The sequence below is a fragment of the Oncorhynchus keta genome, chromosome 17 (assembly GCF_023373465.1).
Source record: "Oncorhynchus keta strain PuntledgeMale-10-30-2019 chromosome 17, Oket_V2, whole genome shotgun sequence".
Taxonomy (NCBI): domain Eukaryota; kingdom Metazoa; phylum Chordata; class Actinopteri; order Salmoniformes; family Salmonidae; genus Oncorhynchus; species Oncorhynchus keta.
The window spans coordinates 27,900,429-27,927,261 of NC_068437.1; the positions used below are offsets into that span (position 1 = coordinate 27,900,429).

A 26,833-nucleotide genomic window follows, 5' to 3' on the forward strand; every position below is an offset into this window, starting at 1 on the left:
CCTCTTTAAACCTGCGTATTCCTCCAAACCTCAGTTGTCCTGAGTCTGCACAACTCTGCCAGGACCTAGGATCAAGAGAGACGCTCAAGTGTTTTAGTACTATATCTCTTGACACAATGATGAAAATAATCATGGCCTCTAAACCTTCAAGCTGTATACTGGACCCTATTCCAACTAAACTACTGAAAGAGCTGCTTCCTGTGCTTGGCCCTCCTATGTTGAACATAATAAACGGCTCTCTATCCACTGGATGTGTACCAAACTCACTAAAAGTGGCAGTAATAAAGCCTCTCTTGAAAAAGCCAAACCTTGACCCAGAAAATATAAAAACTATCGGCCTATATCGAATCTTCCATTCCTCTCAAAGATTTTAGAGAAGGCTGTTGCGCAGCAACTCACTGCCTTCCTGAAGACAAACAATGTATACGAAATGCTTCAGTCTGGTTTTAGACCCCATCATAGCACTGAGACGGCACTTGTGAAGGTGGTAAATGACATTTTAATGGCATCGGACCGAGGCTCTGCATCTGTCCTCGTGCTCCTAGACCTTAGTGCTGCTTTTGATACCATCGATCACCACATTCTTTTGGAGAGATTGGAAACCCAAATTGGTCTACACGGACAAGTTCTGGCCTGGTTTAGATCTTATCTGTCGGAAAGATATCAGTTTGTCTCTGTGAATGGTTTGTCCTCTGACAAATCAACTGTACATTTCGGTGTTCCTCAAGGTTCTGTTTTAGGACCACTATTGTTTTCACTATATATTTTACCTCTTGGGGATGTTATTCGAAAACATAATGTAAACTTTCACTGCTATGCGGATGACACACAGCTGTACATTTCAATGAAACATGGTGAAGCCCCAAAATTGCCCTCGCTAGAAGCATGTGTTTCAGACATAAGGAAGTGGATGGCTGCAAACTTTCTACTATTAAACTCGGACAAAACAGAGATGCTTGTTCTAGGTCCCAAGAAACAAAGAGATCTTCTGTTGAATCTGACAATTAATCTTAATGGTTGTACAGTCGTCTCAAATAAAACTGTGAAGGACCTCGGCGTTACTCTGGACCCTGATCTCTCTTTTGAAGAACATATCAAGACCATTTCGAGGACAGCTTTTTTCCATCTACGTAACATTGCAAAAATCAGAAACTTTCTGTCCAAAAATGATGCAGAAAAATTAATCCATGCTTTTGTCACTTCTAGGTTAGACTACTGCAATGCTCTATTTTCCGGCTACCCGGATAAAGCACTAAATAAACTTCAGTTAGTGCTAAATACGGCTGCTAGAATCCTGACTAGAACCAAAAAATTTGATCATATTACTCCAGTGCTAGCCTCTCTACACTGGCTTCCTGTCAAAGCAAGGGCTGATTTCAAGGTTTTACTGCTAACCTACAAAGCATTACATGGGCTTGCTCCTACCTACCTCTCTGATTTGGTCCTGCCGTACATACCTACACGTACGCTACGGTCACAAGACGCAGGCCTCCTAATTGTCCCTAGAATTTCTAAGCAAACAGCTGGAGGCAGGGCTTTCTCCTATAGAGCTCCATTTTTATGGAACGGTCTGCCTACCCATGTCAGAGACGCAAACTCGGTCTCAACCTTTAAGTCTTTACTGAAGACTCATCTCTTCAGTGGGTCATATGATTGAGTGTAGTCTGGCCCAGGAGTGGGAAGGTGAACGGAAAGGCTCTGGAGCAACGAACCGCCCTTGCTGTCTCTGCCTGGCCGGTTCCCCTCTTTCCACTGGGATTCTCTGCCTCTAACCCTGTTACGGGGCTGAGTCACTGGCTTGCTGGGGCTCTCTCGTGCCGTCCCTGGGGGGGTGCGTCACCTGGGTGGGTTGATTCACTGTTGTGGTCGGCCTGTCTGGGTTGCCCCCCTTGGGTTGTACCGTGGCGGAGATCTTTGTGGGCTATACTCGGCCTTGTCTCAGGATGGTAAGTTGGTGGTTGAAGATATCCCTCTAGTGGTGTGGGGGATGTGCTTTGGCAAAGTGGGTGGGGTTATATCCTTCCTGTTTGGCCCTGTCCGGGGTGTCCTCGGATGGGGCCACAGTGTCTCCTGACCCCTCCTGTCTCAGCCTCCAGTATTTATGCTGCAGTAGTTTATGTGTCGGGGGCTAGGGTCAGTTTGTTATATCTGGAGTACTTCTCCTGTCCTATTCGGTGTCCTGTGTGAATCTAAGTGTGCGTTCTCTAATTCTCTCCTTCTCTCTTTCTTTCTCTCTCTCGGAGGACCTGAGCCCTAGGACCATGTCCCAGGACTACCTGACATGAGGACTCCTTGCTGTCCCCAGTCCACCTGGCCATGCTCCTGCTCCAGTTTCAACTGACCTGAGCCCTAGGACCGTGCCCCAGGACTACCTGACATGAAGGCTCCTTGCTGTCCCCAGTCCACCTGACTGTGCTGCTGCTCCAGTTTCAACTGTTCTGCCTTATTATTATTCGACCATGCTGGTCATTTATGAACATTTGAACATCTTGGTCATGTTCTGTTATAATCTCTACCCGGCACAGCCAGAAGAGGACTGGCCACCCCACATAGCCCGGTTCCTCTCTAGGTTTCTTCCTAGGTTTTGGCCTTTCTAGGGAGTTTTTCCTAGCCACCGTGCTTTTACACCTGCATTGTTTGCTGTTTGGGGTTTTAGGCTGGGTTTCTGTACAGCACTTTGAGATATCAGCTGATGTACGAAGGGCTATATAAATAAATTTGATTTGATTTTGATTTGATTAGTAATAGGGGTGGCAACAATTTCGGCAGATAATTTTAGAAAGAAAGGGTCCAGATTGTCTAGCCCGGCTGATTTGTAGGGGTCCAGATTTTTCAGCTCTTTCAGAACATCAGCTGAATGGATTTGGGAGAAGGAGAAATGGGGAAGGCTTGGGCGAGTTGCTGTTGGGGGTGCAGTGCTGTTGACCGGGGTAGGAGTAGCCAGGTGGAAAGCATGGCCAGCCGTAGAAAAATGCTTTTTGAAATTCTCAATTATGGTGGATTTATCAGTGGTGACAGTGTTTCCTATCTTCAGTGCAGTGGGCAGCTGGGAGGAGGTGTTCTTATTCTCCATGGACTTTACAGTGTCCCAGAACTTTTTTGAGTTAGTGTTGCAGGAAGCAAATTTCTGCTTGAAAAAGCTAGCCTTGCCTTTTCTAACTGCCTGTGTATAACGGTTTCTAGCTTCCCTGAACAGCTGCATATCACGGGGGCTGTTCGATGCTAATGCAGAACGCCATAGGATGTTTTTGTGTTGGTTAAGGGCAGTCAGGTCTGGGGAGAACCAAGGGCTATATCTGTTCCTGGTTCTACATTTCTTGAATGGGGCATGTTTATTTAAGATGGTTAGGAAGGCATTTAAAAAAAATATCCAGGCATCCTCTACTGACGGGATGAGATCAATATCCTTCCAGGATACCCTGGCCAGGTCGATTAGAAAGGCCTGCTCGCTGAAGTGTTTCAGGGAGCGTTTTACAGTGATGAGTGGAGGTCGTTTGACCGCTGACCCATTACGGATGCAGGCAATGAGGCAGTGATCGCTGAGATCTTGGTTGAAGACAGCAGAGGTGTATTTAGAGGGAAGTTGGTTAGGATGATATCTATGAGGGTGCCCGTGTTTAAGGCTTTGGGGGTACCTGGTAGGTTCATTGATCATTTGAGTGAGATTGAGGGCATCAAGTTTAGATTGTAGGATGGCTGGGGTGTTAAGCATGTTCCAGTTTAGGTCGCCTAGCAGCACGAGCTCTGAAGATAGATGGGGGCAATCAGTTCACATATGGTGTCCAGAGCACAGCTGGGGGCAGAGGGTGGTCTATAGCAGGCGGCAACGGTGAGAGACTTGTTTTTAGAGAGGTGGATTTTTAAAAGTAGAAGTTCAAATTGTTTGGGTACAGACCTGGATAGTAGGACAGAACTCTGCAGGCTATCTTTGCAGTAGATTGCAACACCGCCCCCTTTGGCAGTTCTATCTTGTCTGAAAATGTTGTAATTTGGAATTAAAATGTCAGAATTTTTGGTGGTCTTCCTAAGCCAGGATTCAGACACAGCTAGAACATCCGGGTTGGCAGAGTGTGCTAAAGCAGTGAATAGAACAAACTTAGGGAGGAGGCTTCTAATGTTAACTTGCATGAAACCAAGGCTATTACGGTTACAGAAGTCATCAAAAGAGAGCGCCTGGGGAATAGGAGTGGAGCTAGGCACTGCAGGGCCTGGATTCACCTCTACATTGCCAGAGGAACATAGGAGGAGAAGAATAAGGGTACGGCTAAAAGCAATAAGAATTGGTCGTCTGGAACAGAGAGTAAAAGGAGGTTTCTGGGGGCGATAAAATAGCATCAAGGTATAATGTACAGACAAAGGTATGGTAGGATGTGAATACAGTGGAGGTAAACCTAGGTATTGAGTGATGAAGAGAGAGATATATTAAGGAAGCCTCAAGGTTTTGCTGGCCATGAGGCCTCTGCTCTCATCCTTCTAGACCTATCGGCTGCCTTCGATACTGTGAACCATCAGATCCTCCTCTCCACCCTCTCCGAGTTGGGCATCTCCGGCGCGGCCCACGCTTGGATTGCGTCCTACCTGACAGGTCGCTCCTACCAGGTGGCGTGGCGAGAATCTGTCTCCTCACCACGCGCTCTCACCACTGGTGTCCCCCAGGGCTCTGTTCTAGGCCCTCTCCTATTCTCGCTATACACCAAGTCACTTGGCTCTGTCATAACCTCACATGGTCTCTCCTATCATTGCTATGCAGACGACACACAATTAATCTTCTCCTTTCCCCCTTCTGATGACCAGGTGGCGAATCGCATCTCTGCATGTCTGGCAGACATATCAGTGTGGATGACGGATCACCACCTCAAGCTGAACCTCGGCAAGACGGAGCTGCTCTTCCTCCCGGGGAAGGACTGCCCGTTCCATGATCTCGCCATCACGGTTGACAACTCCATTGTGTCCTCCTCCCAGAGCGCTAAGAACCTTGGCGTGATCCTGGACAACACCCTGTCGTTCTCAACTAACATCAAGGCGGTGGCCCGTTCCTGTAGGTTCATGCTCTACAACATCCGCAGAGTATGACCCTGCCTCACACAGGAAGCGGCGCAGGTCCTAATCCAGGCACTTGTCATCTCCCGTCTGGATTACTGCAACTCGCTGTTGGCTGGGCTCCCTGCCTGTGCCATGAAACCCCTACAACTCATCCAGAACGCCGCAGCCCGTCTGGTGTTCAACCTTCCCAAGTTCTCTCACGTCACCCCGCTCCTCCGCTCTCTCCACTGGCTTCCAGTTGAAGCTCGCATCCGCTACAAGACCATGGTGCTTGCCTACGGAGCTGTGAGGGGAACGGCACCTCAGTACCTCCAGGCTCTGATCAGGCCCTACACCCAAACAAGGGCACTGCGTTCATCCACCTCTGGCCTGCTCGCCTCCCTACCACTGAGGAAGTACAGTTCCCGCTCAGCCCAGTCAAAACTGTTCGCTGCTCTGGCCCCCAATGGTGGAACAAACTCCCTCACAACGCCAGGACAGCGGAGTCAATCACCACCTTCCGGAGACACCTGAAACCCCACCTCTTTAAGGAATACCTAGGATAGGATAAAGTAATCCTTCTCCCCCCCCTTAAAATATTTAGATGCACTATTGTAAAGTGGCTGTTCCACTGGATGTCATAAGGTGAATGCACCAATTTGTAAGTCGCTCTGGATAAGAGCGTCTGCTAAATGACTTAAATGTAAATGTAAATGTAGGTAGAGTACCTCATGATAAGCTGTAAACCTCACTTTTTAACGAGAGAGTTTTCATCTATATTTTTGCAGCTGTCTATTTCCCACTACAAACCAATGCAGAAGTGCCGCTCCTTGTGACCGAGGGACTTTAATGTAGGAAAACTTAAATCTGTTTTACCTAATATCTATCAGCATGTCACATATGCAACCAGAGGGGAAAAAAACTCTAGACCACTTTTACTCCACACACAGAGACCTGTACAAAGCTCTCCCTCGCCCTGCATTTGGCAAATCTGACCATAACTCTATCCTCCTGATTCCTGCTTACAAGCAAAAACTAGAGCAGGAAGTACCAGTGACTCGCTCAATATGCAAGTGGTCAGATGACGCAGATACTAAGCTACATGACCGCTTTGCTAGCACAGACTGGAATATGTTCCGGGATTCATCCGATGGCATTGAGGAGTATACCACATGAGTAATCGGCTTCATTAATAAATATATCAATGACATTGTCCCCACAGTGTTCGTACGTACTAGAAGCCATGGATTACAGGCAACATCTGCACTGAGCTAAAGGCTAGACGCTTATAAGAAATCTCACTATGCCCTCTGACGAACCATGTAACAGGCAAAGCGTTAATACAGGACGAAGATTGAATCTTACTACACTGGCTCAGACGCTTGTCGGATATGGCAGGGCTTGCAAACTCTTACATATTACAAAGGGAAGCCGAGCTGCCCAGTGACACAAGCCTACCAGTCAAGCTAAATCACTTCTATGCAAGAAACACTGAAGCATGCGTGAGAGCACAAGTTGTTCCGGACGACTGTGTGATCAAGCTCTCTGTCGCCAATGTGAGTAAGAACTTTAAACAGGTCAACATTCACAAGGCCGCAGGGCCTGACGGATTACCAGGATGTGTGCTCAGAGCATGCGCTGACCAACTGGAAAGTGTCTTCACTGACATTTTCAACCTCTCCCTAACCGAGTCTATAATACCTATATGTTCCAAGCAGACCACCATAGTCCCTGTGCCCAAGAACGCCAAGGTAACCTGCATAAATGACTACCAAACCATAGCACTCACATATGTAGCCATGAAGTGCTTTGAAAGGCTGGTCATGTCTCACATCAACATCATCATCCCAGAAACCCTAGACCCATTCCAATTCTCATACAGCCCCAACAGATCCACAGATGACGCAATCTGTATTGCACTCCACACTGCCCTTTCCCACCTGAACAAAAGGAACATGAGACTGCTGTTCATTGACTATAATACGTTCATCAACATAGTGCCCTCATAGCTCATCACTCAGCTAAGGACCCTGGGACTAAACACCTTCCTCTGCAACTGGATCCTGGACTTTCTGACGGGCCACCCCCAGGTGGTGAGGGTAGGCAACAACACATCTGCCACGCTGATCCTCAACACGGGGGCCCCTCAGATGTGCATGCTTAGTCCCCTCCTGTACTCCCTGTCTACCCCCGACTGCGTGGCCAAGCATGACTCCAACACCGTCATTAAGTTTGCCGACGACACAACAATGGTAGGCCTGGTCACCAACAACGATGAGACAGCCTATAGGGAAGAGGTCAGAGACCTGTCAGTGTGGTGCCAGGACAACAACCGCTCCCTCAAATTGAGGGCTTCGAGCAGGTTGAGGGCTTTAAGTTCCTTGGTGTCCACATCACCAACAAACTATCATGGTCCAAACACATCAAGACAATCGTGAAGAGGGCACGACAACACCTAAATCCCCCTCAGGAGAATGAAAATATTTGCCATGGGTCCTCGGATCCTCAAAAGGTTCTACAGCTGCACAATCGAGAGCATCCTTACTGGTTGCATCACTGCCTGGTATGGCAACTGCTCGGCATCCGCCTGCGAGGCGTTACAGAGGGTAGTGCATACGGCCCAGTACATCACCGTGGCTAAGCTTCCTGCCATCCAAGACCTCTATACCAGGCGTTGTCAGAGAAAGGCCCTAAAAATTGTCTAGGGCCAAAAGGCTCCTTTAAAGCTTCTACTCCCAAGGCATAAGACTGCTGAACAGTTCATCAAATGGCTACCCAGACTATTTACATTGACCCTCTTTTTTTACGCTGCTGCTGTTCTCTGTTTATTATCAATGCATGGTCCCTTTAGCCCTACCTACACGTACATATGACCTCAATTACTTCGACTAACCCATACCCCGGCACATTGACTCTGTACCGGTACCCCCATATATAGCCTCGTTGTTGTTATTTTATTGTGTTACTTTTTTTACTTTAGTTTATTTAGCAAATATTTTCCTACTCTGCATTGTTAGTTAAGGGCTTGTAAGTAAACATTTCACCATAAGGTCTACACTTGTTGTATTCGGCACATGTAAAACATTTTATTTGATTTGATCTGTGTACGTGCCTGGAGCAGGGACAGACAACAAAAGCCTTCTTCACTGACTGTTTTGTACTAAAATAATCTTGTTACCGGGGGCGGCAGGCTGGGAAACACACTCATGCTGTAGTTGCTATGACACAAGTATCCCCAACACCTACTCATTCCTAGAGCTGGCTTTCCCAGCATGTTCTTATTCTCGCCACGAAATTACAGTCTGCATGAATTTTATCTTGTGTGGCGGAGTTCATTGAACACAAAGTTTAGCATTCTTTGAGTGTATGCACATTGACAATTGAATAGGCGTAGAAAATACTTTATCTCTATCATGTTTGACTATTTCTAATAAAGACAGAGATAGAGGATATAACATAAATAGGGAAAATGCATATAAAAGTAACAATGAAAATGGGTGCTTTGATTTCTTAATTCTGACTCTGTTTCCCATGTAAAACAGGAGAGCATATTTAAGTTCTTGATAAATATGGCATTTTGGCTGAGGGGAGGACGCAGGTGGCATGCCAGCATGTGATCCAGGTGCTCTGGTATTATGGCACTGAGTGATAATGACACCACTGTGCAGTCTAGGACACAATGTACCTGAAGAGTTTTTGCATTTCAAGTTTTTGGGGGTGGTTGGCGACTTGATAGGAGACGTTTCTGGGTCTGCGTCATCGCTCTGGTTTTGGTCAATGTCACTTTCCTCCGGAACTGAAATATCTACAGTACACCAAGTGCAAAACAGGTCAGTACATACCACTTTCTAGACATGTCATGATTCAAATCCTGAGCTATATTCCTTTTAAGAAGCACCAATAAGGACATAACACCCCATCCCCCCCCACTGCCCCTTAGCTGGATTACCTTGTTTAGACACAATGGTCTCCTCTGCCTTGTCTGTCTTGCCCTCTCCCTCATCAGGGATCTTACTGGTGATGGGGCTGGTGACATAAAGCTTATTGATGTCCAGGGTGGTCTTGCTGAAGGGGGACATGGAGGAGTACATGCTTGCATAGCCGTTGGAGGAGCAGCTAAGGGCGGCCAGGTCCAGAGCCTTGCCCCCAGTGATGATGGGGATGTTGAGGGAGAGTTTACGGCGGCGGTTAGGGGACGATGTCTTGGTGATGGCCAGGGGAGGGGGGGAGGAAAACTTACGGCTGGCCCTGGGGGATTTGGGAGGCTCCCCATATAGGAGTTTATTGTTCTGACTGCTGGCGAAGAACAACTCCAGCGATCTGCAGCAGTAAAAAACAACACATTTTATTATAGTCAGAAGGATGTACTGTAGCTATGTACTTTAGCACTTCAGTGTGTTGCAAATAACAAGGAGATCAGAATGATCCATGTCTTTCTGTCTTGTATTGGTAGTCCTGTGTGGCTCAGTTGGTAGAGCATGGCACTTGCAGCGCCAGGCTTGTGTGTTCGATTCTCATGGGGGACCAGTACGAATGAAAATGTTTGCACTCACTACTGTAAGTCGCTCTGGATAAGTGTCTACTAAAATGTAAATAATTCAATACATTGTCAACAGCAGAATGGTGCTTCTGCAGTCGTGCTTGTCTTTTTTGTTGCTGAAAACCTCTCCCACTCACTGCCACCCTCCTTGCGACCTCACGGGTTCCCATAAATAGCACAGCGAGTGACAGAGCAAATAGCCATGCTGCTGACACAAGCATCAGAGTGGCGGTGGCTCACAGAGACATGACAGGCTCCACATGAAAACATGCTGCATGGTGTGGGCATGGGGAGGGAGCTCCCCCTGATCTGAGCCTGGGAGCTAGGCTCACTCTCCCGGGCCGGAGAAAGGGTCTGCTCTGCTCTGGTCGACAACATGCACCATAAATATTTCATACTATAGATCCTCTGCAGAACAGAGAGGGTGGGGTCCTGCAGCAGAGAGGCCAGTTGCTAAGGTGACAGCGACAAAGCCCTGCTGAGACGCTCTTAGGCAGGCAGAAGAAGAGGCTTGGCCCAATTACTGCCTTCTCACACAGAACACACACCAACCACACTGACACACACAGACATGACCTCTACCCAGCTCTCCTCACCTCACCTTCCATCACACATACAGGCATGACCTCTACCCAGCTCTCCTCACCTCACCTTCCATCACACACACAGACATGACCTCTACCCAGCTCTCCTCACCTCACCTTCCATCACACACACATGCAGGCACGCAGACACACAAACACGCGCCCACACACCCACCCACACACACACACACACACACACACACGGTAAAGAAGTAATACTGTGGGCTGTGGAAAAAGAGCTGTGAGGAGATCAGTGGTGGGCTTGAGGAGAGAGAGGCAGCCAGAGGAGGCCAGAGGCTGCTGGGCCTGTCAGGGGATGTTATCATCACCAGCCCTAACTACAGCCCTCTTTACTGTGTAGGGGCCATGGCCATGCAAAAACACTGACAATGTATCATCTTTAAACAGCACTGGGCATGAGATAGATTTAGAGATTTCTCTGACTGTGTTGGTCAAAGTCTAGGCTAAATGGTAAAGCAGTAGCAGCTCTTTTATGGCCTTACCGGGCTGGGATGGCACTGATGGGCTTTTTGTAGATAGTGATGAGCTTGTCCAGCACCACATCGGCGCTGGTGAACACGCGGTAGGAATGCAGGAAGGTGTTGAGGAAGTCGATCGAGAGGAAGCGCAGGTCGGTCAATCTCTCTAGAAGTCTTTCCACACTGGCATAGCGGATCTGCAGCACCTTACATGAGTTCATCATCTTACTGAAACGGATGTCCACGTCATCGCAGTACAGGCTGGCGTCAGACCTGCTCACAGAAAAACACACAAACACATTAAAACACTACAACACACAAATAAAGGCACCATGATAATCCCATTGACTGTTTGGCTATAGTTGTGAATGGGGCTTACTTGATCATCTGTGGCACAGTGACTTTAGAGTTCTCCTCAAATGCATTCATCATAAGCCCATTGCAGCGGATGTTGTCTATGCACTGTAAGGGAGAAGAAGGGAAGGTTAAGGGAGAGGTGTGAGTACAGCCACTCTGCAGACAGACATCCAGGCCCCATGTCTCCCTGCTGGAGACAGACAGACATCCAGGCCCCATTTCTCCCTGCTGGAGACAGACAGACATTCAGGCCCCATGTCTCCCTGTTGGAGACAGACAGACATCCAGGCCCCATGTTTCCCTGCTGGAGACAGACAGGCATCCAGGCCCCATGTCTCCCTGCTGGAGACAGACAGACATCCAGGCCCCATGTCTCCCTGCTGGAGACAGACAGACATCCAGGCCCCATGTCTCCCTGTTGGAGACAGACAGACATCCAGGCCCCATGTCTCCCTGCTGGAGACAGACAGACATCCAGGCCCCATGTCTCCCTGCTGGAGACAGACAGACATCCAGGCCCCATGTCTCCCTGCTGGAGACAGACAGACGTGATGCATGCAGAGTAAAGCAGAGCAGAGCAGACGTGCCTGGCTGATGTCACTGGTCCAGGCAGATTTCTCCTGCCGCGAGGAGGCCACCAGGATCACTGTGAATGACTGGCCTTCTTTAGGCTCCACCACGATTTTAAAGTCCAGGTGCTCCATGTCCTGTACACCCTTGTCTGGTTTGGCTTTGGGCAAAACAAACAGAGGTGAATAGAAGAAATGGGTCATTACCATGGCATAATGAGAGGTTTATTGTGCTTGTAAATGATGATGAACAGATGACACTTGCAGGGAGGCTATAGCTAGTATACTTCATAAAAGTGTAATACTAAACTTATCATATGTTACACTCTACATACAGTAAGCATATGTGCTCCATTTTTCAGTGAGGTAGGAATGAAACAGTGCGGTGCTTACACTCATCATCTGTCCCCTCCGGGTCTTCCAGAAGAGTGCAGTCAATAAGAGAGACCACGCCATTCTGAGAACAACATACAATATGCATTAGCACACTCACAACCACATTCCAAGAATCCCCTCCATTACTGAATAATCAATAACAATATGACTTACATTATTATGTAGCAACACATATAGACCTACAGGTCAATAAAGAGAGTAAATCAGCATCCAAGTAATAAGGGACTCCTTAAGAGGATGTGTTGACTTCAATATCATAGGACCATCTATGTATTGTAATTGGTTTTGGTCCAGGATGCATCTTAAGAGATTGTATAGTAGGCTCAGCAGCCCAGGGCAGGCCCACCTTGGTGAGGTGCAGCTTCCCTCCAGAGCCCCTGGTGCAGATGATGACATGCTTGGAGAAGAGGAAGCACTGTCTCTCCCCTTCCTTCTTCAGAGTCAGAGAGCCCAGTCGCCCACGGGTGATCTTTCCCTTCTCACTCATTGGCACCTGGATGAGAGAGCCTGTATGGCAGAAGTGGGAGAGACATACAGCAGGGTTGTCCAGTTAGTGATGAGGGTTCACAGATTAACTGTACTGCAAGACTGGGAGAGGCCTCCTTCACCTGTTCAATGACTTTGGGGGATATATACAGTACATACTGTAAGGTTAAACCATATCTCTATATGATTTTCCTCTTCTTTATATGTCCATCAATGTCTGTTGGGGATGTATGACATTTACAGTCCCTGACTCACTGTCGGATTGCCTCCCAACAGCCTGATTACCCTTGGAAATGAAAGAGTCAGCCCACTTTCAGTACATGCTATAAAGGCAGACAGGATTATATCGCCCAAGCTGCTGGTTAAGTCTTTCCTTATGGAGGCTCAGGTAGGCCTATGGAGGTTTGAAGTTGTGATAACACAAAGGCAGTCACACAGTTGCGAGGTAGAAAATCCACCTCTATGATTCTGTCTTTATGTGGGATCTTGGGTTCCTTTGTGTATCTTCTCTCAGAGCTTACCTTGTCTGACAAACGTCTGGCTGGTGTCAAGGAGGATCTCGCAGCCCTCTACAATCATGCGCTCAATGGCCAGGTTCTTCCTGATGTTCTCTGTCTCACTCACCTCGTCATGCATGATTCTAGGGGCAGAGAGGTTGGTCTTTTCACATTTGGAATGTCATTGTATTCACTTTGTCAGTGTGTATGCATTCTGTACAGTAAGCATGGTAAACTGAGGTGTCCTGTTTGCTGCTTTGGCGCTATAAGGTGGTAGCGCAGGTATACCTGGACAGCTCCTCCAGCTTTGACTTGGCGTAGTCCAGACTTGTCCTCTCCACATGCTCATGTGGTGTGTGGGCAAGGAGCTCATGGAGAGTAAGAATGTAGCGGGGAATCTGGAGTGACAGAAAATTAATAGGGGCAGGTGAGTCACACACACTTGCATACAAGACACACACACACTGACACAGACACAAACACAATCAAACTCATTGCAGCAGATCAGTAGGGACTTCTATGTACATTCACAGTCATCAGCAGAAATGTATTACCAACACAGCAGAGTCCAAAGTAGACCCCAGTGGAGCAGACAGCACAGAAACTGCATGCCTTGCCAGAAAATAGCCATTATGCCCTGAGCTTCACAAACAACCAGTTTATGTGTTTATGAAAAAAAACAACAGGGATATTCATGTGAGACAAATATCTGCTCTGTTGTTGGTGATCAATGGAGGAGCCTTTGTCTGAAGAGAGAGAGAGCTGTTTGAGCTGAGAGACGGGGACTGGACAGTCAATGAGAAGACAGTGGAATGTACAGTACTGTATGCCTACCTGGAACATGGGGTAGGTGAGGAAGGTCTCCAGAGTCCTCTCCTCACAGTCTGGCTTGGCCTCATACTGCTTCAGCAGCTTGTCAAAGTCTCGGTTCTGTTTACAGTGTGCCAGGATCTGCAGACTGTATTGGTGGTTCCTCACAAACTCCTGGTAGATGTTCAACATTGGCAGCAGGATGTCAAACAGGTCAGCTGTGAATAGAGAGGACCAACAAGTGAATGAGAGATCGATAGATGATGTATGAGGTCAATTGGGACATATCATTATCATATTCATCCATCCATTAAATGACCCTGAAAAAAGCACTTTAGTCAGCTTACCCAAAACTAATGTTGGCCAGCTTGCTATTCTTGCTTTCAACCCTTGGTAGAATATTTGATGCAGAAACATGATGGTCTCACTAAAGTAAAGGGGAAATTAACAAGAAGATGTTAAGTGTCCATTCTGAGAAAAATATACACTAGCCATAGTTAGGTGAAAAGGATTCAAATATGCAACAGTGAATATGCCTGTATGTGCAAGTGTGTTAAGATTTTATACCGCTGCACTTGCCTCTTGACAGGTCGTCATTGCAAATAAGAATCTGTTCTTAATTGACTTACCTATATAAATAAAGGTTAAATAAAATACAAAAGAAACATCTTAGAATGAGGCTTTGACACAGCATAATGCCATTACATCTCAGGGTTATTATGTTTTCATTATCCATCATAGTTTTAATGCATGAACATAAAATCCTACAGCATTGAGACAGTCATATCACTGTCTCCCTGAGAGAGGTGAGAGACAGCAGTGTGAGTGGTTAGCTTGGCGTGATCATCTACAGCTGCACACCTGTTGAGGAAGATGCTGCTGACGTCGTCATGGGTGATGGGTGGTTTCTTGGAGCTGGCGGCCATACGGAGCGGTCTGAGAAAATTGTTGACCAGGATGTGGAGCTGCTGGACGTACTCAGCCTCAGAGTCCAGCATGCTGAACACCACCTGGTTCCTCTTCCTCATGCTCTCGGCGTGGGGAGACCGGATGTAGTCCTGGATGATGGTCTTCCACTTCCTCCTGCACATCCAGCCTCGTAGGAAACTCTGCACCTAGCGGACCACGGGAATCAAAGGTGAGTTTCTTTCCTGCATCATTGGCAAATACACTGAAAATAGAGTAGAACATCTTTTGTGTAAATATGTACTTTTTTTATTTTCTTGAGTTCAGAGTCATCATCTTCACTGGGGTCGGCTGTTGGACTCGACTGGATCTTCCCATTGTCTTTGTGCAGGCCGGAAATCTGCCAGAGAGGACAGCCACAGACAAGATCCACCAGTCATCATCACTCACAACCTGCTCTCCAAGTTTCCTCCTCATTTGACAGCGTATTAACAAAGTGACTGTGTCAAATGCAATTAGAGGCTGTCAAAGCTGCCAGCTCTGACATGTGGTAGTGGTGGTGGCAATACTAACTCTGTTCACTTGGCTGATATCTTTACATCAGCACTCATTTCCATTGGTTAGAAATGCAGACTCACACTGTGTGATACTGTGCTGCTGTACATAGAAAAGCCATAAATGTGCTGCACAAAAGAGCTGGGAGCTACTCAGAACTGTCTGAAGGTAAGTGTCCCCATTTACTTTGTATAGGCTGAAAGAGTTTATTGTTATGTTTTTTTTGTGGGGGGGGGGGGCACTCTGTATAATAAAGCCTTGTTCAAGCATATTCAGCACACCATTTCATTTCAAGCCTCACATTTGCACATAAAAGTAACATGACTATTTGATCTGAAGAATACAGCAGGGAACATAGCTCTATTGGAGGGATTGCTTATGAGTGGAGATGTAGAGTGGTGGGTCTGCACACATCTCTTTGTGACAGAGCGGCCCTCTCAATCTTTCCCAATCTCTCTCTCTCTCTCTCTCTCTCTCTCTCTCTCTCTCTCTCTGTCTCTCTCTCGTATTATTCAATAATATATACATAAAGAAACAACTAGTACAGTCATTATCCATTTTAGTTCACTCAGATGACAAAATCCTAGAAATCTTGAGCGGTGCTCCTGAGAGATATTTCACTGTACTGTAGTCCCACACACGCTCCAACCGCTTTCCTGTTAAGTAAAAAATCAACATAACAATCCCCCACTGAGGCAGAAGGAATCATAATGAATATTACCTCTGATTTTAGCCGTTCAATCTCTATTTCCCCGTCCTCTATCTGTTGTCGAAGTTGCTTAGCAACCGTTTTCTCTGTCTCCACGATCTGAATTAGATGGAGATACTTCTGCATGAGCGTCTCGTGCTCCGTGGCCAGGTTCCTGTAACTGTGGACAGAAAACACCCACTCACACACACTGCAGCAACTCTCCACAGGCATGTTTCCATACTTTCAGAGGTACAGATAGACACACTCAAGACTGTATGCTCCCCCATGCAGACTGTATACATCCACCACTCTACCCCTGCCCTACATACACATGTGTACCCATACAGACCTCAGGTCTATGAACAGCCTCATAATGCAGTGGCGTAAATATTCATATATTTTGTGCTCAGTGAAGTGTAGCTACAGTACATTGCTGCACATGTCTCAGCAGATAACCAACCAAAATACAGCAGGGCCATATTGATAAGAATATCCTCAGAGCAGTGCCCAAATCCACAGTCACAATAGACCACCAATCATCACAACGGCACTTATTATTTCACAATGATTATTATACAGTAAGCTACATCACCAGTCACCCTGTTTCATTCAACTGAAATGACACAATACCAATTTACTACTAACAGTTCAATAACAACACCTGAAACCAGAGTATATCAGGAATACGGTTCAACATGAGCTGCATACAAACTATTACCTCAGGTGACACGAATGTTTAAAAATCCTTCTCAAGTTCCCCATACAGCATTTCCCCCCAGAAATGTTCGTGAAAAACATTGCCTTAATGCTGCATGACAGTTCTATCACATCTCAACAGAGTCAAGTTGTACATTTCAAACCATACATCATGCCTTATCTAAGAGATTACACCCATCCACACAGTAGACATCAATAATAGCACATGTGTGTGTTAATGTAGGTGTTGACTGGGTAGACAGGTTGCAGTAGAGGCCTGGTACCTGGCATGTGTTATTGCAGCCACCCATTCATCACCGTCCTTGACATCTTCTGTACGCAACTCCAGGGCTTTCTGGTTTTCATGGGTGAAATTTACAGTGAAGTAGTACTGAAACACACAGAAAAAAAACACATTACTACATTGCATGGGTAGAGCGGCATTTGGATTCTTTTGTTTTTTAATGTATGAGAAAAAGTATTTTCTCAATCCATAGAACTCTAAATGAGCTATCATATTATAACCACAAAATGCAACGAAAAGGTCAGACAATGCACAGTATAGCAGCTACAACACAAACATAGTTACACAAAAATAATATTTTAACAGAAGATTATGAAGAGTATTTCTGGCCAAAAACATCAGTGTGCTACAGACACACATCATTGAAACCATGAACCCTCTCACAATCTAAGCTTGTGTGTACCCTTTCTCATTGCTGACATTAGGGGAGCACATTGCACAGATGAGGGTGGGGAAAGGAAACCCACATCCTCACCAACCAGCTCGATCAATGGGGATTTTAGTAGAAAGCCTCTCCTGACTGTCTGGCTGCCTGGCCGCCTAACCGCCTGACCGCGTTACCGCCTGACCGGCTGTCTGACCGCCTGGCTGCCTGGATGGCTCCGGATCCCAGGAGGAAAAGCCATAAGACATGTAAGCTGGAGGCATTGCCAATTACATAACTGTGCACTACCTGTTACCTAGCAACTCCACTCTGTGCGAATGGATAGGCTCTTAGCACTACTTGTCTCACTCCATTTTAACTAAGCTGGCCTTCTCTACGCTGAATTCCCCAGCACCAATAGGTCTGTGTACGAAGCATCACAGTCACTTAACGATCATAGACCATCCACATTATCTGGTGGATTAAAAGTTCATTTCAGACCTTGCCAGACCCTGTTTTGTACATATAGTACATTTCTTAAATGCTGTACATTTAAATCATTAAAATGTTAACTGACATAAGCTAATTGAGTGATTGTCAGTGTCTAACATAAAAAGAGGAAAACTGCTGATGCATAACCACATTTTGAAATTACACCTTGTGTATTCTACTATTCTAACACTCAACAATAAGTTCAGACCCTGATTGACTTCCTAAAAAAAAACATTGAAAGTGTGTTGTCATTCAACATATCCTAACTTTTCTATCCTCAAATAAGAATCTCAGTGCACTTTTCTTTTGAAAATATACACCAAATACACCAAAACACACAATGATTGGCACAGCAAGATAGGAAAAGATCAGCGCTGCTTGGCAAAATAACAGCCTGCATTATCACATCTCACACATTGGAATCACACTCAAGGTTAAAAATGTGACTCGTAGTATGTACTTTGGCAGCAGCCATGTTGAGCGAATGCCCATCCTAATCTTTAGCCAACAGGAACCCATCAACCTGCACCTCATCACTATTTATGGCTGAATGGTATTCATCCTTCCTTCAAAGATAATCGGATCTATTTTTTTCAGGGATGCATGCTTGTTGTTGTTGTAGATTTCCTTCATCCTCTCTCTAAATGCAGAGAGGCTTGTTTAACACACAGCCTTGTTTAACACACAGCCTGTTTAAGACACAGCCTGCTTCATGCTTTATGTTTACAGCTGAATCACAACACACACACTTTCAATGTTTTTTTAGGAAGTCAATCAGGGTCTGAACTTATTGTTGAGTGTTAGAATAGTAGAATACACAAGGTGTAATTTCAAAATGTGGTTATGCATCAGCAGTTTTCCTCTTTTTATGTTAGACACTGACAATCACTCAATTAGCCATGTCAGCGAACATTTTTTTTAGATAGTTAAGAAAAAACAGAACAGAAATACATCAGCCATCACTGGTTGCCGAATGCTGTAAAATGCAGCTGTTCCCCAATGGGCCCTGACCCCTCTGAGGTAGTGCAAGGAACACATTTACAACAGATAGCGGTTGATTGTGTTAATAGTGGAAGGGAGTGGAGGCGCGACAACACACAGATACTCTCTGCAGTTCCCTGCAAATAGGGTTGCCATATGAACCATGGGCTAAAATACCTTATCGTCGTTAGATAACGACATTTGGGGATGAATTGAATGTGGGAATAAACCCTCAAATCCAGAATTGTAATGAGTTAACAGATCAAAGGTCATTCAAACTCCTGATTTTGATGCAAATAGAAGAAAGGCAAAAACGTCTACTGACCTGTCATTCTACCTGGGGCATTAACACTCTCTTTAGAAAGCACAGGCACACGTCTTTCTGAGCTTTCATCAATATGGTGGCCCCTTAAGCTGTCAAACTTCACAACGACCTGCATCATTGAATTTTACTTCACAGTCAAATTTCGATTAAAGCTGCCAATGTGTGAGGGCAGAAATGAGGGTGAGATAAATATGGTTATATGAATAGTACATGACTATTGAAGATAATATTTTAGTTTAGGACTACTTGGCATCAAAGGATCTTCCCTCTGAGACGAGTCCACTCCCCTAACCTATTTTAATCAACTTTCATATTGTATTGTGTCTCCGTTGTTCATTCAGTTAAGCCTTAAACTCGATTGAACTTTAAAAGTCTACATCTCAAATCCATTGTCACAGATTTAGGCGGTTGACTGTCTCTGTGCCATCCTATTTCTTATCATTCAGGATGAACTTGCAAACAAGGTGCATGGTCTATGGTTATGCATACTCATAAGGCATACATACACTGCTCATTATTCTATATTAATGAAATTACGTATCATTTATTATTTATTGCTCATCGCTCACATTGACTGGCCAATGAATACGCACTAATGTGAGAAAACGGTGGTGTTCATGTTTTTGAATAAACAATTACAATGAGAAGTAATGTATGTTGGCTTGGAGATGTTATTAGGATGCAATGGGGTGTGACAAATATATTCTGAGCTATGTAACATTGTATTGAGTTGTGAACAGAGCCTGTTGACTCTGGCAGCTATGGAGTAAGACAGATGAGAAGGGATCATTCCTTCACAAATACAGACTCACAGACTATCAAAACAACATTATAACCTTGTGTTTCGTTGTAGTAAGCCATCCAATGATCATGTTGAAAAGGATGGATCAAAAGATTCCTGACAAATTCCTCTAAAACATTTTGCACGTTCATGATATAAGGAGTTTTCATTCTCTAATGAGGGGAACTGGGAGAGCAAAATATTAGCCAATATGCCACATATTGCTTTGTCAGCACAGGGACAGCTGTTCACAGGAAAGGCCTGGACTCACTTTGGACTGCAGCCTATACAGTCATGGATAGGGACTGCAGACAGAGCAGAACAGAACAGAAGTAAACAGAACTACTAGCAGATAGAGCCTCAATCCAATGATCCTACACACAAAACATTCCACAATCATTACATCATTCTTCATGTGCACAATATTAACTTTCCTTTTCAGTAATAGAGAACACTAAGATTGCAGCACCATTAATTATTCCGTTTTTCATGACTGTTTTTTGGAAGGAATGTTAAACAAGATGAGCCATATAATAAGATGAAAAGTATCAGTTAACCATCTTATTGAAGTAAGGAAGTAGGATCTTATGGCATCTACTTCTACAGGTTTAGGCTTCTGCAGAATTGTAAATCATATGTTTCATTAGTTAAAAGTACTGGAGAGGAAATATATGTTTTAGCTACTTTGCAACTACTTAGCATGTTAGCTAACCCTAACCCTTTAACCCAACGCCTAAATTTAACACTAACCTTAACCCTTTAACCTAACTCCTAAACTTAACCCTAACCTTAAAGTGCCTCGGATTTACTAACAGAATAATACAAAATGCTCTGAGACCAGGTTGCAGCCTATAGGAAATGGGTGATGAACATCCACAAATTAATACATACTATATGAAACGTAACATATCATACTAAATGGAGTGTCTCGGATTTACATAAAGAATAATACGAAATTATCTGAGACCAGGTTGCAGCATCATAGGCCCACAGTAGAAGCCAATCAAGACACACGATTATGTTTTATTTTTTCTTCCAGATTTGAACAGCCTCATCCTCTGATCCCAATGTGAAGGAATAACTCATCCCATTTCTCTGAGAGCAAAATACAGTGTACCAAAACATAAAAACAATAGTGACGAAGACCCCATGCCCGTTGTTTTGGCGTACGGTCTTGTTACTAAACAATATTTGCTGCAGACTCAGTTGCCGAGGTAGGATGCTATTAATAAAAACAGTGCAAGAGTTATATCAATACGTCAAACTGTGATATTACGTCAAATATCCGCAAGATGGCGACTGTTGTACGCAATACCTTTAGCGCAATTTTGTTGAAAAAAGAAAACAGTGTCACCAAACTTCACTGTGAGATAACATTACATTGGTTTGACAATAATAGTTCCATGTCAACCACATGTTTTACTTAAACATGTAGGCCTGTAGACCATGTAGAAATACATTGCTGCCAATAAATTGCCTGTTTTTTTTGTCTAAAATAATCAACCCTATATAGGCACAATGCAGCAAAACCGAATGAATACTTGTTAATAAAATACAATAAAAACAATGCAGAAAACCGCGAGGCAGCTCGGGATTCAATTAGGTGTTTATAATGGAATCATTAATCCGATGCATAGATTACATAACACACGCACGCTGAGCAAACAGTTCTTTATTGAATATGATAGAGACCAACTGTAGGTTATAATTTAACTGGACTGTAATGTGATACTTACTGTGGATAATGAGGGATAGCATAAATAGCATAAATAATGGGGGGTACTTATCCCCCCAAAATATATATGCTACATGTACTCATAACGCTGAACCGTCTGATTCACATGATAACCTGCTTTCAACCTCATGAGGATATCTGCACGCCGGTAACTCGTGCATCATTCATGTTTATTTAATGACAACCTATAACTTTACACTCGTAAAAAAAAGACAAATGAAACAACGTTGTGAACTTGTATGTGTGTTATTCCTACCTGCTTTTCTAAACACTCTTTGGATGATTGTGATGGTTTAGGTGACGGCGCTCTGTCACACACACATCCCTCCAACAGGTATAATCCCGCAGGTCGAGAGCTGGACTCGCTCTCAAAATAAAACAGCATATTTTGTAATAAAGCGAACCACTTTGTGTGCCATTTTGTGTTGTCTGAGCTCCTTTTGCTCAAGCAACCTCGCCTCGTACCATCCTTCTTTGCCAAAAGACCCAGGTAGGTGACATGACCATCATTCAGTCGTATTCCCTTCTGCATTTTTATAAGGAGACTTTGGTTAAAAAAGCTACTTGTTCCTTACATCCTCTTAAACCCGGTTCCCAGACAGACGTGGACTTTCTGATTGCGGACAAGCAGTAGTCCGCTCTGCCCCTGCATTTACCATGTTGGCATGAAGTACAAAAAGAGAGAAACAAAACAAAGAACACGGATGTATCATCCTAAATTCGTTTAGGATATTTTAGGGCTTCATTTCCCACATTTCTACACACAAATAAAGAAAAAACAGACCGACTATGAATTTAAACGGAGACAGGCAAAGGAAGATAATTATAGCGTGCGCGAGGTGGTTTGTCGTATTCTCACGTGAAATCTCCCGAAAACAGTGAGCTGAGCGAGACAGCGAAGTCACGTGACGTATCTTCGGGAAAACACATTTCAGAACCTTGGACAGCGAATTCAAAACAAGTGAAAGTGAAGCCGTCGCGTGAGCAGTTGTTTTCATGCAAGACATACTTTAGTCCTCCTGACTACTCTCATTAACCAAACATGGAAGTTGTATTATTCGTGAATTAACACTACTTTTTGAATCTAATGAGATGGAATTGTAACTCCCTGTTACTCAGAGAACGAAAAGCATACATTTCACAGGGCATTCAGATAGTGAAAGTTCATTACCCATCGGATAGACTGTAGTAGGCAGGTGGTTGGCTATATAAGGGTAGGTCTTAAGTCCATGTGATTCACAAAAATGCCTACTATAGACCATTTTAGTTGTTTAAAAATTCATAGAGCAGTTGGCCGTCTTGAATACACACTTGTAAAGGTCAGTCTTATTCACTGACATACATCAATACATGGTTTGCCTTGCCATTACATTCATGTAATCAACTTGGTTAATGACAATGTCGATTGGACATAAATCTTGAATTTCTTTAGCCCATGCTTGGCAACCTATTCAAGTGGACCCACCTGAGCAATTCTCAGTGACTTTTATTTCCTTGCAAAAAAAGATGCTGTTTTGTTTCTGTCAGTGCTATTGCACTCTCAGCCTACCTAACAAAGGTTTGGTTGCAGTAAATGATGGTCCAGTGACAGAAGGCAGAGGGTTGGAGAGTGCTGTCCCATATTACCCCTCTGGGGTTAGAGTTGAATGTTTTCAAAGTGGCTATCATAACACCACAGTAATCAGCACTATTTTTAAAATAACACTAAACTGATTGTTTCAACAAATTTACAATAGCACAATAACAGTGGCAATCAACAACTTTTATATTTAGAATATTACATGTAAATGGAACTGGCTTTAGCCTACTGTATAGAATTTTATTTTAGCATTGGCACAAATCTGGCACTTCATTTGTTGCAGATCAAAGTGATTATTCTAGCAGAATAAAAGGAAATCCGTTCTCTTCACTTCACACATAATGCAAAGCGCTGGATGGAGCAGAGTTCCTGTCTTATACACTAAAACCGGGGCCTCCTTCAGAATCTGTATTAAGATTATGCTAATAGACTCTCGTCCATCTTTCCCTAACACGGCTCTCCTCAGCCAGCCAGCCAGCCAGCCAGCCAGGTCCACACGTACCAGGGTGGCAGAGACTATCACTGAGGGCTGTTTGCTTTGCCCTGTTCTGTCTGCGTCATACACATTCCTGCTGCATTCTCCTTCACCCCCCTCTCTCTCTCTCTCTCTCTCTCTCTCTCTCTCTCTCTCTCTCTCTCTCTCTCTCTCTCTCTCTCTCTCTCTCTCTCTCTCTCTCTCTCTCTCTCTCTCTCTCTCTCTCTCTCTCTCTCTCTCTCTCTCTCACTCTCTCTCTGCCGCTCACGAACCATCACTGACTTATTGCAAACATAATAGGCTGTTCACAACCGTGGCACACCCATGAGGAGGTCATTGCATCTCTTTAACCTATACAGTAGTTTAAACAGCCTTCAATGCCCTTTGGTAGCTGTCTTCTCTTGTATTATAATTCATTGCTTTGATTAGTCCCAGAGCAGCAGATTCTTCACAGCCACTCCATAAGAGGCTTGATGACAACATTTTCAAACACAATAAATATGATAGTGCCTCATAAACATAATAAAATGTAATATGTTTCTGAATAATGATATTATTCGAATTCAGCACCAGATGATAAAAAGAGCAACATCACAATGACTCTATTTAATTATTGGATTACTTTAGCTATTTAAATCCTTTACTGTGGGACCTAACCTTTATTCCATTGGCATTATTCAAGTATAGGACTTTTACAGTTCATTAAGGTGTTGGAAATCAACACCACTGATATACTGTAATAGAATGAGAAATATTTGGGTATGTTTCAAACCAGTGAACAGGAAATACTTTTACCCTCTGCTCCCCAATGCAGAACATGGTAGGTGTTGGATGGATACTTTAAAGTTCATTATTGCACAAGGGATCTAATTTAGCCTGTTTTCATTGCTCCATAAAAAGGGAGTCACAAAAAAAACTGCAGTCCAGTATCAGATAGATTGGCATGACGATAAATTCTGAGCATTGCTCATTCATTTATGTACACTACTCTGTTTACAACAATTCATAATGGTATTCCATAGCTCACCGTTTTCATTATTATCAGGGAACCCATTATCTGAGCTTGTTGGAGTCATTGGCATAATGTCCTGTGGCTTGTGCTAGTTATTTGTCACAGTGGTTATATAGCTGAGCTACAAAACATGTTGTAGCACACTGGCAATATGCCTCTCTGAGCACCCAATTTGTTTCAAAGGCCAGCCTTTAATGTGGTGCTGTCAGTCATTTAAATACTTTATTTATGACTTCATATCTGTTGTTATTTGCTTTCTCGCAGATCCATTCTATTATAAATCCCTCTCTTTTCTTAGGCAGCTATTTAAGCAGACCTTATCCTCTATGCTTTCAATTAGCTATTTATGGGGACTGATATTAATCCAAAGTCATATTCATCGAATGGTTATATAAACCGTACAATGTAAAAATACAAAATAAAGTAGATTTGAAGAAATAAGAGCAGATGACTCCCTTTGCCATAAATTGAGCCAACGTAAGCTTAAGGTACCTATCATCAACCAATCTTTACGGACCCTTTTTTAAACATTTGCATAGACGCACATGTGAGAAGCTGATAACATTGGGTGCATTGTTAGTATGCTCTCCTGGAGCCAAGCTCAGGGCCAGGTGAAACCAAGCTCAGGGCCAGGTGAAAACCAAGCTCAGGGCCAGGTGAAAACCAAGCTCAGGGCCAGGTGATACCAAGTTCAGGGCCAGGTGAAACCAAGCTCAGGGCCAGGTGAAACCAAGCTCAGGGCCAGGTGAAACCAAGCTCAGGGCCAGGTGAAACCAAGCTCAGGGCCAGGTGAAACCAAGCTCAGGGCCAGGTGAAACCAAGCTCAGGGCCAGGTGAAACCAAGCTCAGGGCCAGGTGAAACCAAGCTCAGGGCCAGGTGAAACCAAGCTCAGGGCCAGGTGAAACCAAGCTCAGGGCCAGGTGAAACCAAGCTCAGGGCCAGGTGAAACCAAGCTCAGTGGGTGTATTCTGGCTCCATGAAACATACACAACACAGTGAATCATTGAGCTTTGAGCCCTCAGCATGTGCACCACTTGTCCGTTTAGAGATGCCTCTCTACTGCCCCCTTCAACAGATTCATAGCAGAGAAAAGCCATGTCTGGAGCTCCAATCGGGTCCGACTAAACTGCTGCTCTCAGGCAGAAGAGACCCCCCTCCCCCATACACCAACACACTGTCTATAACCTACTCCCACATACACACTTCCTACAGAGAGGAGATGGCACATGTGCTCGTCTGTCAATATAATAAAAGGATGATCAGCTTGCTAGCTGCCTCTTTAAAGTCTGATTTAACCCTCAATTAACATTTAGAATTGTAAATGCACACATTGATTTAAAGGCAAACATATTATTGTCATGATCATACACAATCTTAATATTTTTGTGAAGTATATATTTATCATGTTTTCCACAAGCGTTAAAGTAGTCAAGATGAAGGCATGACCATTGTGGTTCCTATATTTCTCACACTGAGATCCAAGGGATGCTGCTCTTGCAGTATCTCTACAGAACCCCCCTCTCAGTGCTGTGGATGAGACAGGGCTACTCTTAATTACATGATCCAGCAGGCTTCTAATTCACCATACTCCTCTACAACGATATTCACTAATTACTCATTCTTTTTTTAGAAACAGCCTGCTTGGTTTTACCATGCCCCTCCTCATGCTCATTGTCTGCTTCATCATATTCATACTTAGGGTGGCTGGGGTGACAGCATTCCCAGGCTCTTATTGAAAGTAAGCAAAACATTCAAATTAACATTCAAATCACTGAAACGTGATTTTCCTATGAAGAATCTGGAGAGAGAATGGAAGGTATAGAGCTTGGTTAAGGTGCAGAGGACGAAATGGTATTTAGGAAGCTGCATTGCAGTGATAATGTGGCATCATGATCTGTCTGAATTTCGTCTTCTGTCTCTGTCAGAGCTCACACTGGGAGTCCAACGATGCCAGCACATTAGCCCATGATTTCTGGAGGCTAGACAGTACAGTAAGACCAATGTAAAGTAACGATCCACACAGTTGTCATTTGGATTGGTTTTGACTGGTGTTGACTGACCAATCAGCTGTAACCAAACAACCCTCACAGTGACAGATGCCAGAATACACAAAAGTGGTAAATAACACTTTTAACTAACCTGGATCATGCTACATGTGTGATCATGTAGCTGTAGTATTGTGTGCTGTTCTGCAGA

At 44.4% G+C, this 26,833-nt stretch overlaps 1 protein-coding gene across 1 annotated transcript in view; it reads right to left on the reverse strand.

The window, feature by feature from the left end:
- Positions 1-22,430, reverse strand: part of rasgrf1 (Ras protein specific guanine nucleotide releasing factor 1) — a 42,661-nt gene extending 20,231 nt beyond the window's left edge. The window contains exons 1-16 of the mRNA XM_035791131.2: positions 21,827-22,430; positions 16,873-16,979; positions 15,923-16,070; positions 14,951-15,046; positions 14,602-14,855; positions 14,088-14,167; positions 13,765-13,958; positions 13,219-13,328; positions 12,955-13,073; positions 12,294-12,454; positions 11,945-12,008; positions 11,570-11,712; positions 11,005-11,087; positions 10,650-10,898; positions 8,972-9,342; positions 8,708-8,827 (exon numbers count right to left, since the gene is read on the reverse strand). Of these exons, the coding sequence (XP_035647024.1) occupies positions 8,708-8,827; positions 8,972-9,342; positions 10,650-10,898; positions 11,005-11,087; positions 11,570-11,712; positions 11,945-12,008; positions 12,294-12,454; positions 12,955-13,073; positions 13,219-13,328; positions 13,765-13,958; positions 14,088-14,167; positions 14,602-14,855; positions 14,951-15,046; positions 15,923-16,070; positions 16,873-16,979; positions 21,827-22,102 (2,575 nt within the window). The 5' untranslated portion in view covers positions 22,103-22,430. The remainder of the gene's footprint in view (positions 1-8,707; positions 8,828-8,971; positions 9,343-10,649; positions 10,899-11,004; positions 11,088-11,569; positions 11,713-11,944; positions 12,009-12,293; positions 12,455-12,954; positions 13,074-13,218; positions 13,329-13,764; positions 13,959-14,087; positions 14,168-14,601; positions 14,856-14,950; positions 15,047-15,922; positions 16,071-16,872; positions 16,980-21,826) is intronic.
- Positions 22,431-26,833: the final 4,403 nt, after the last annotated feature.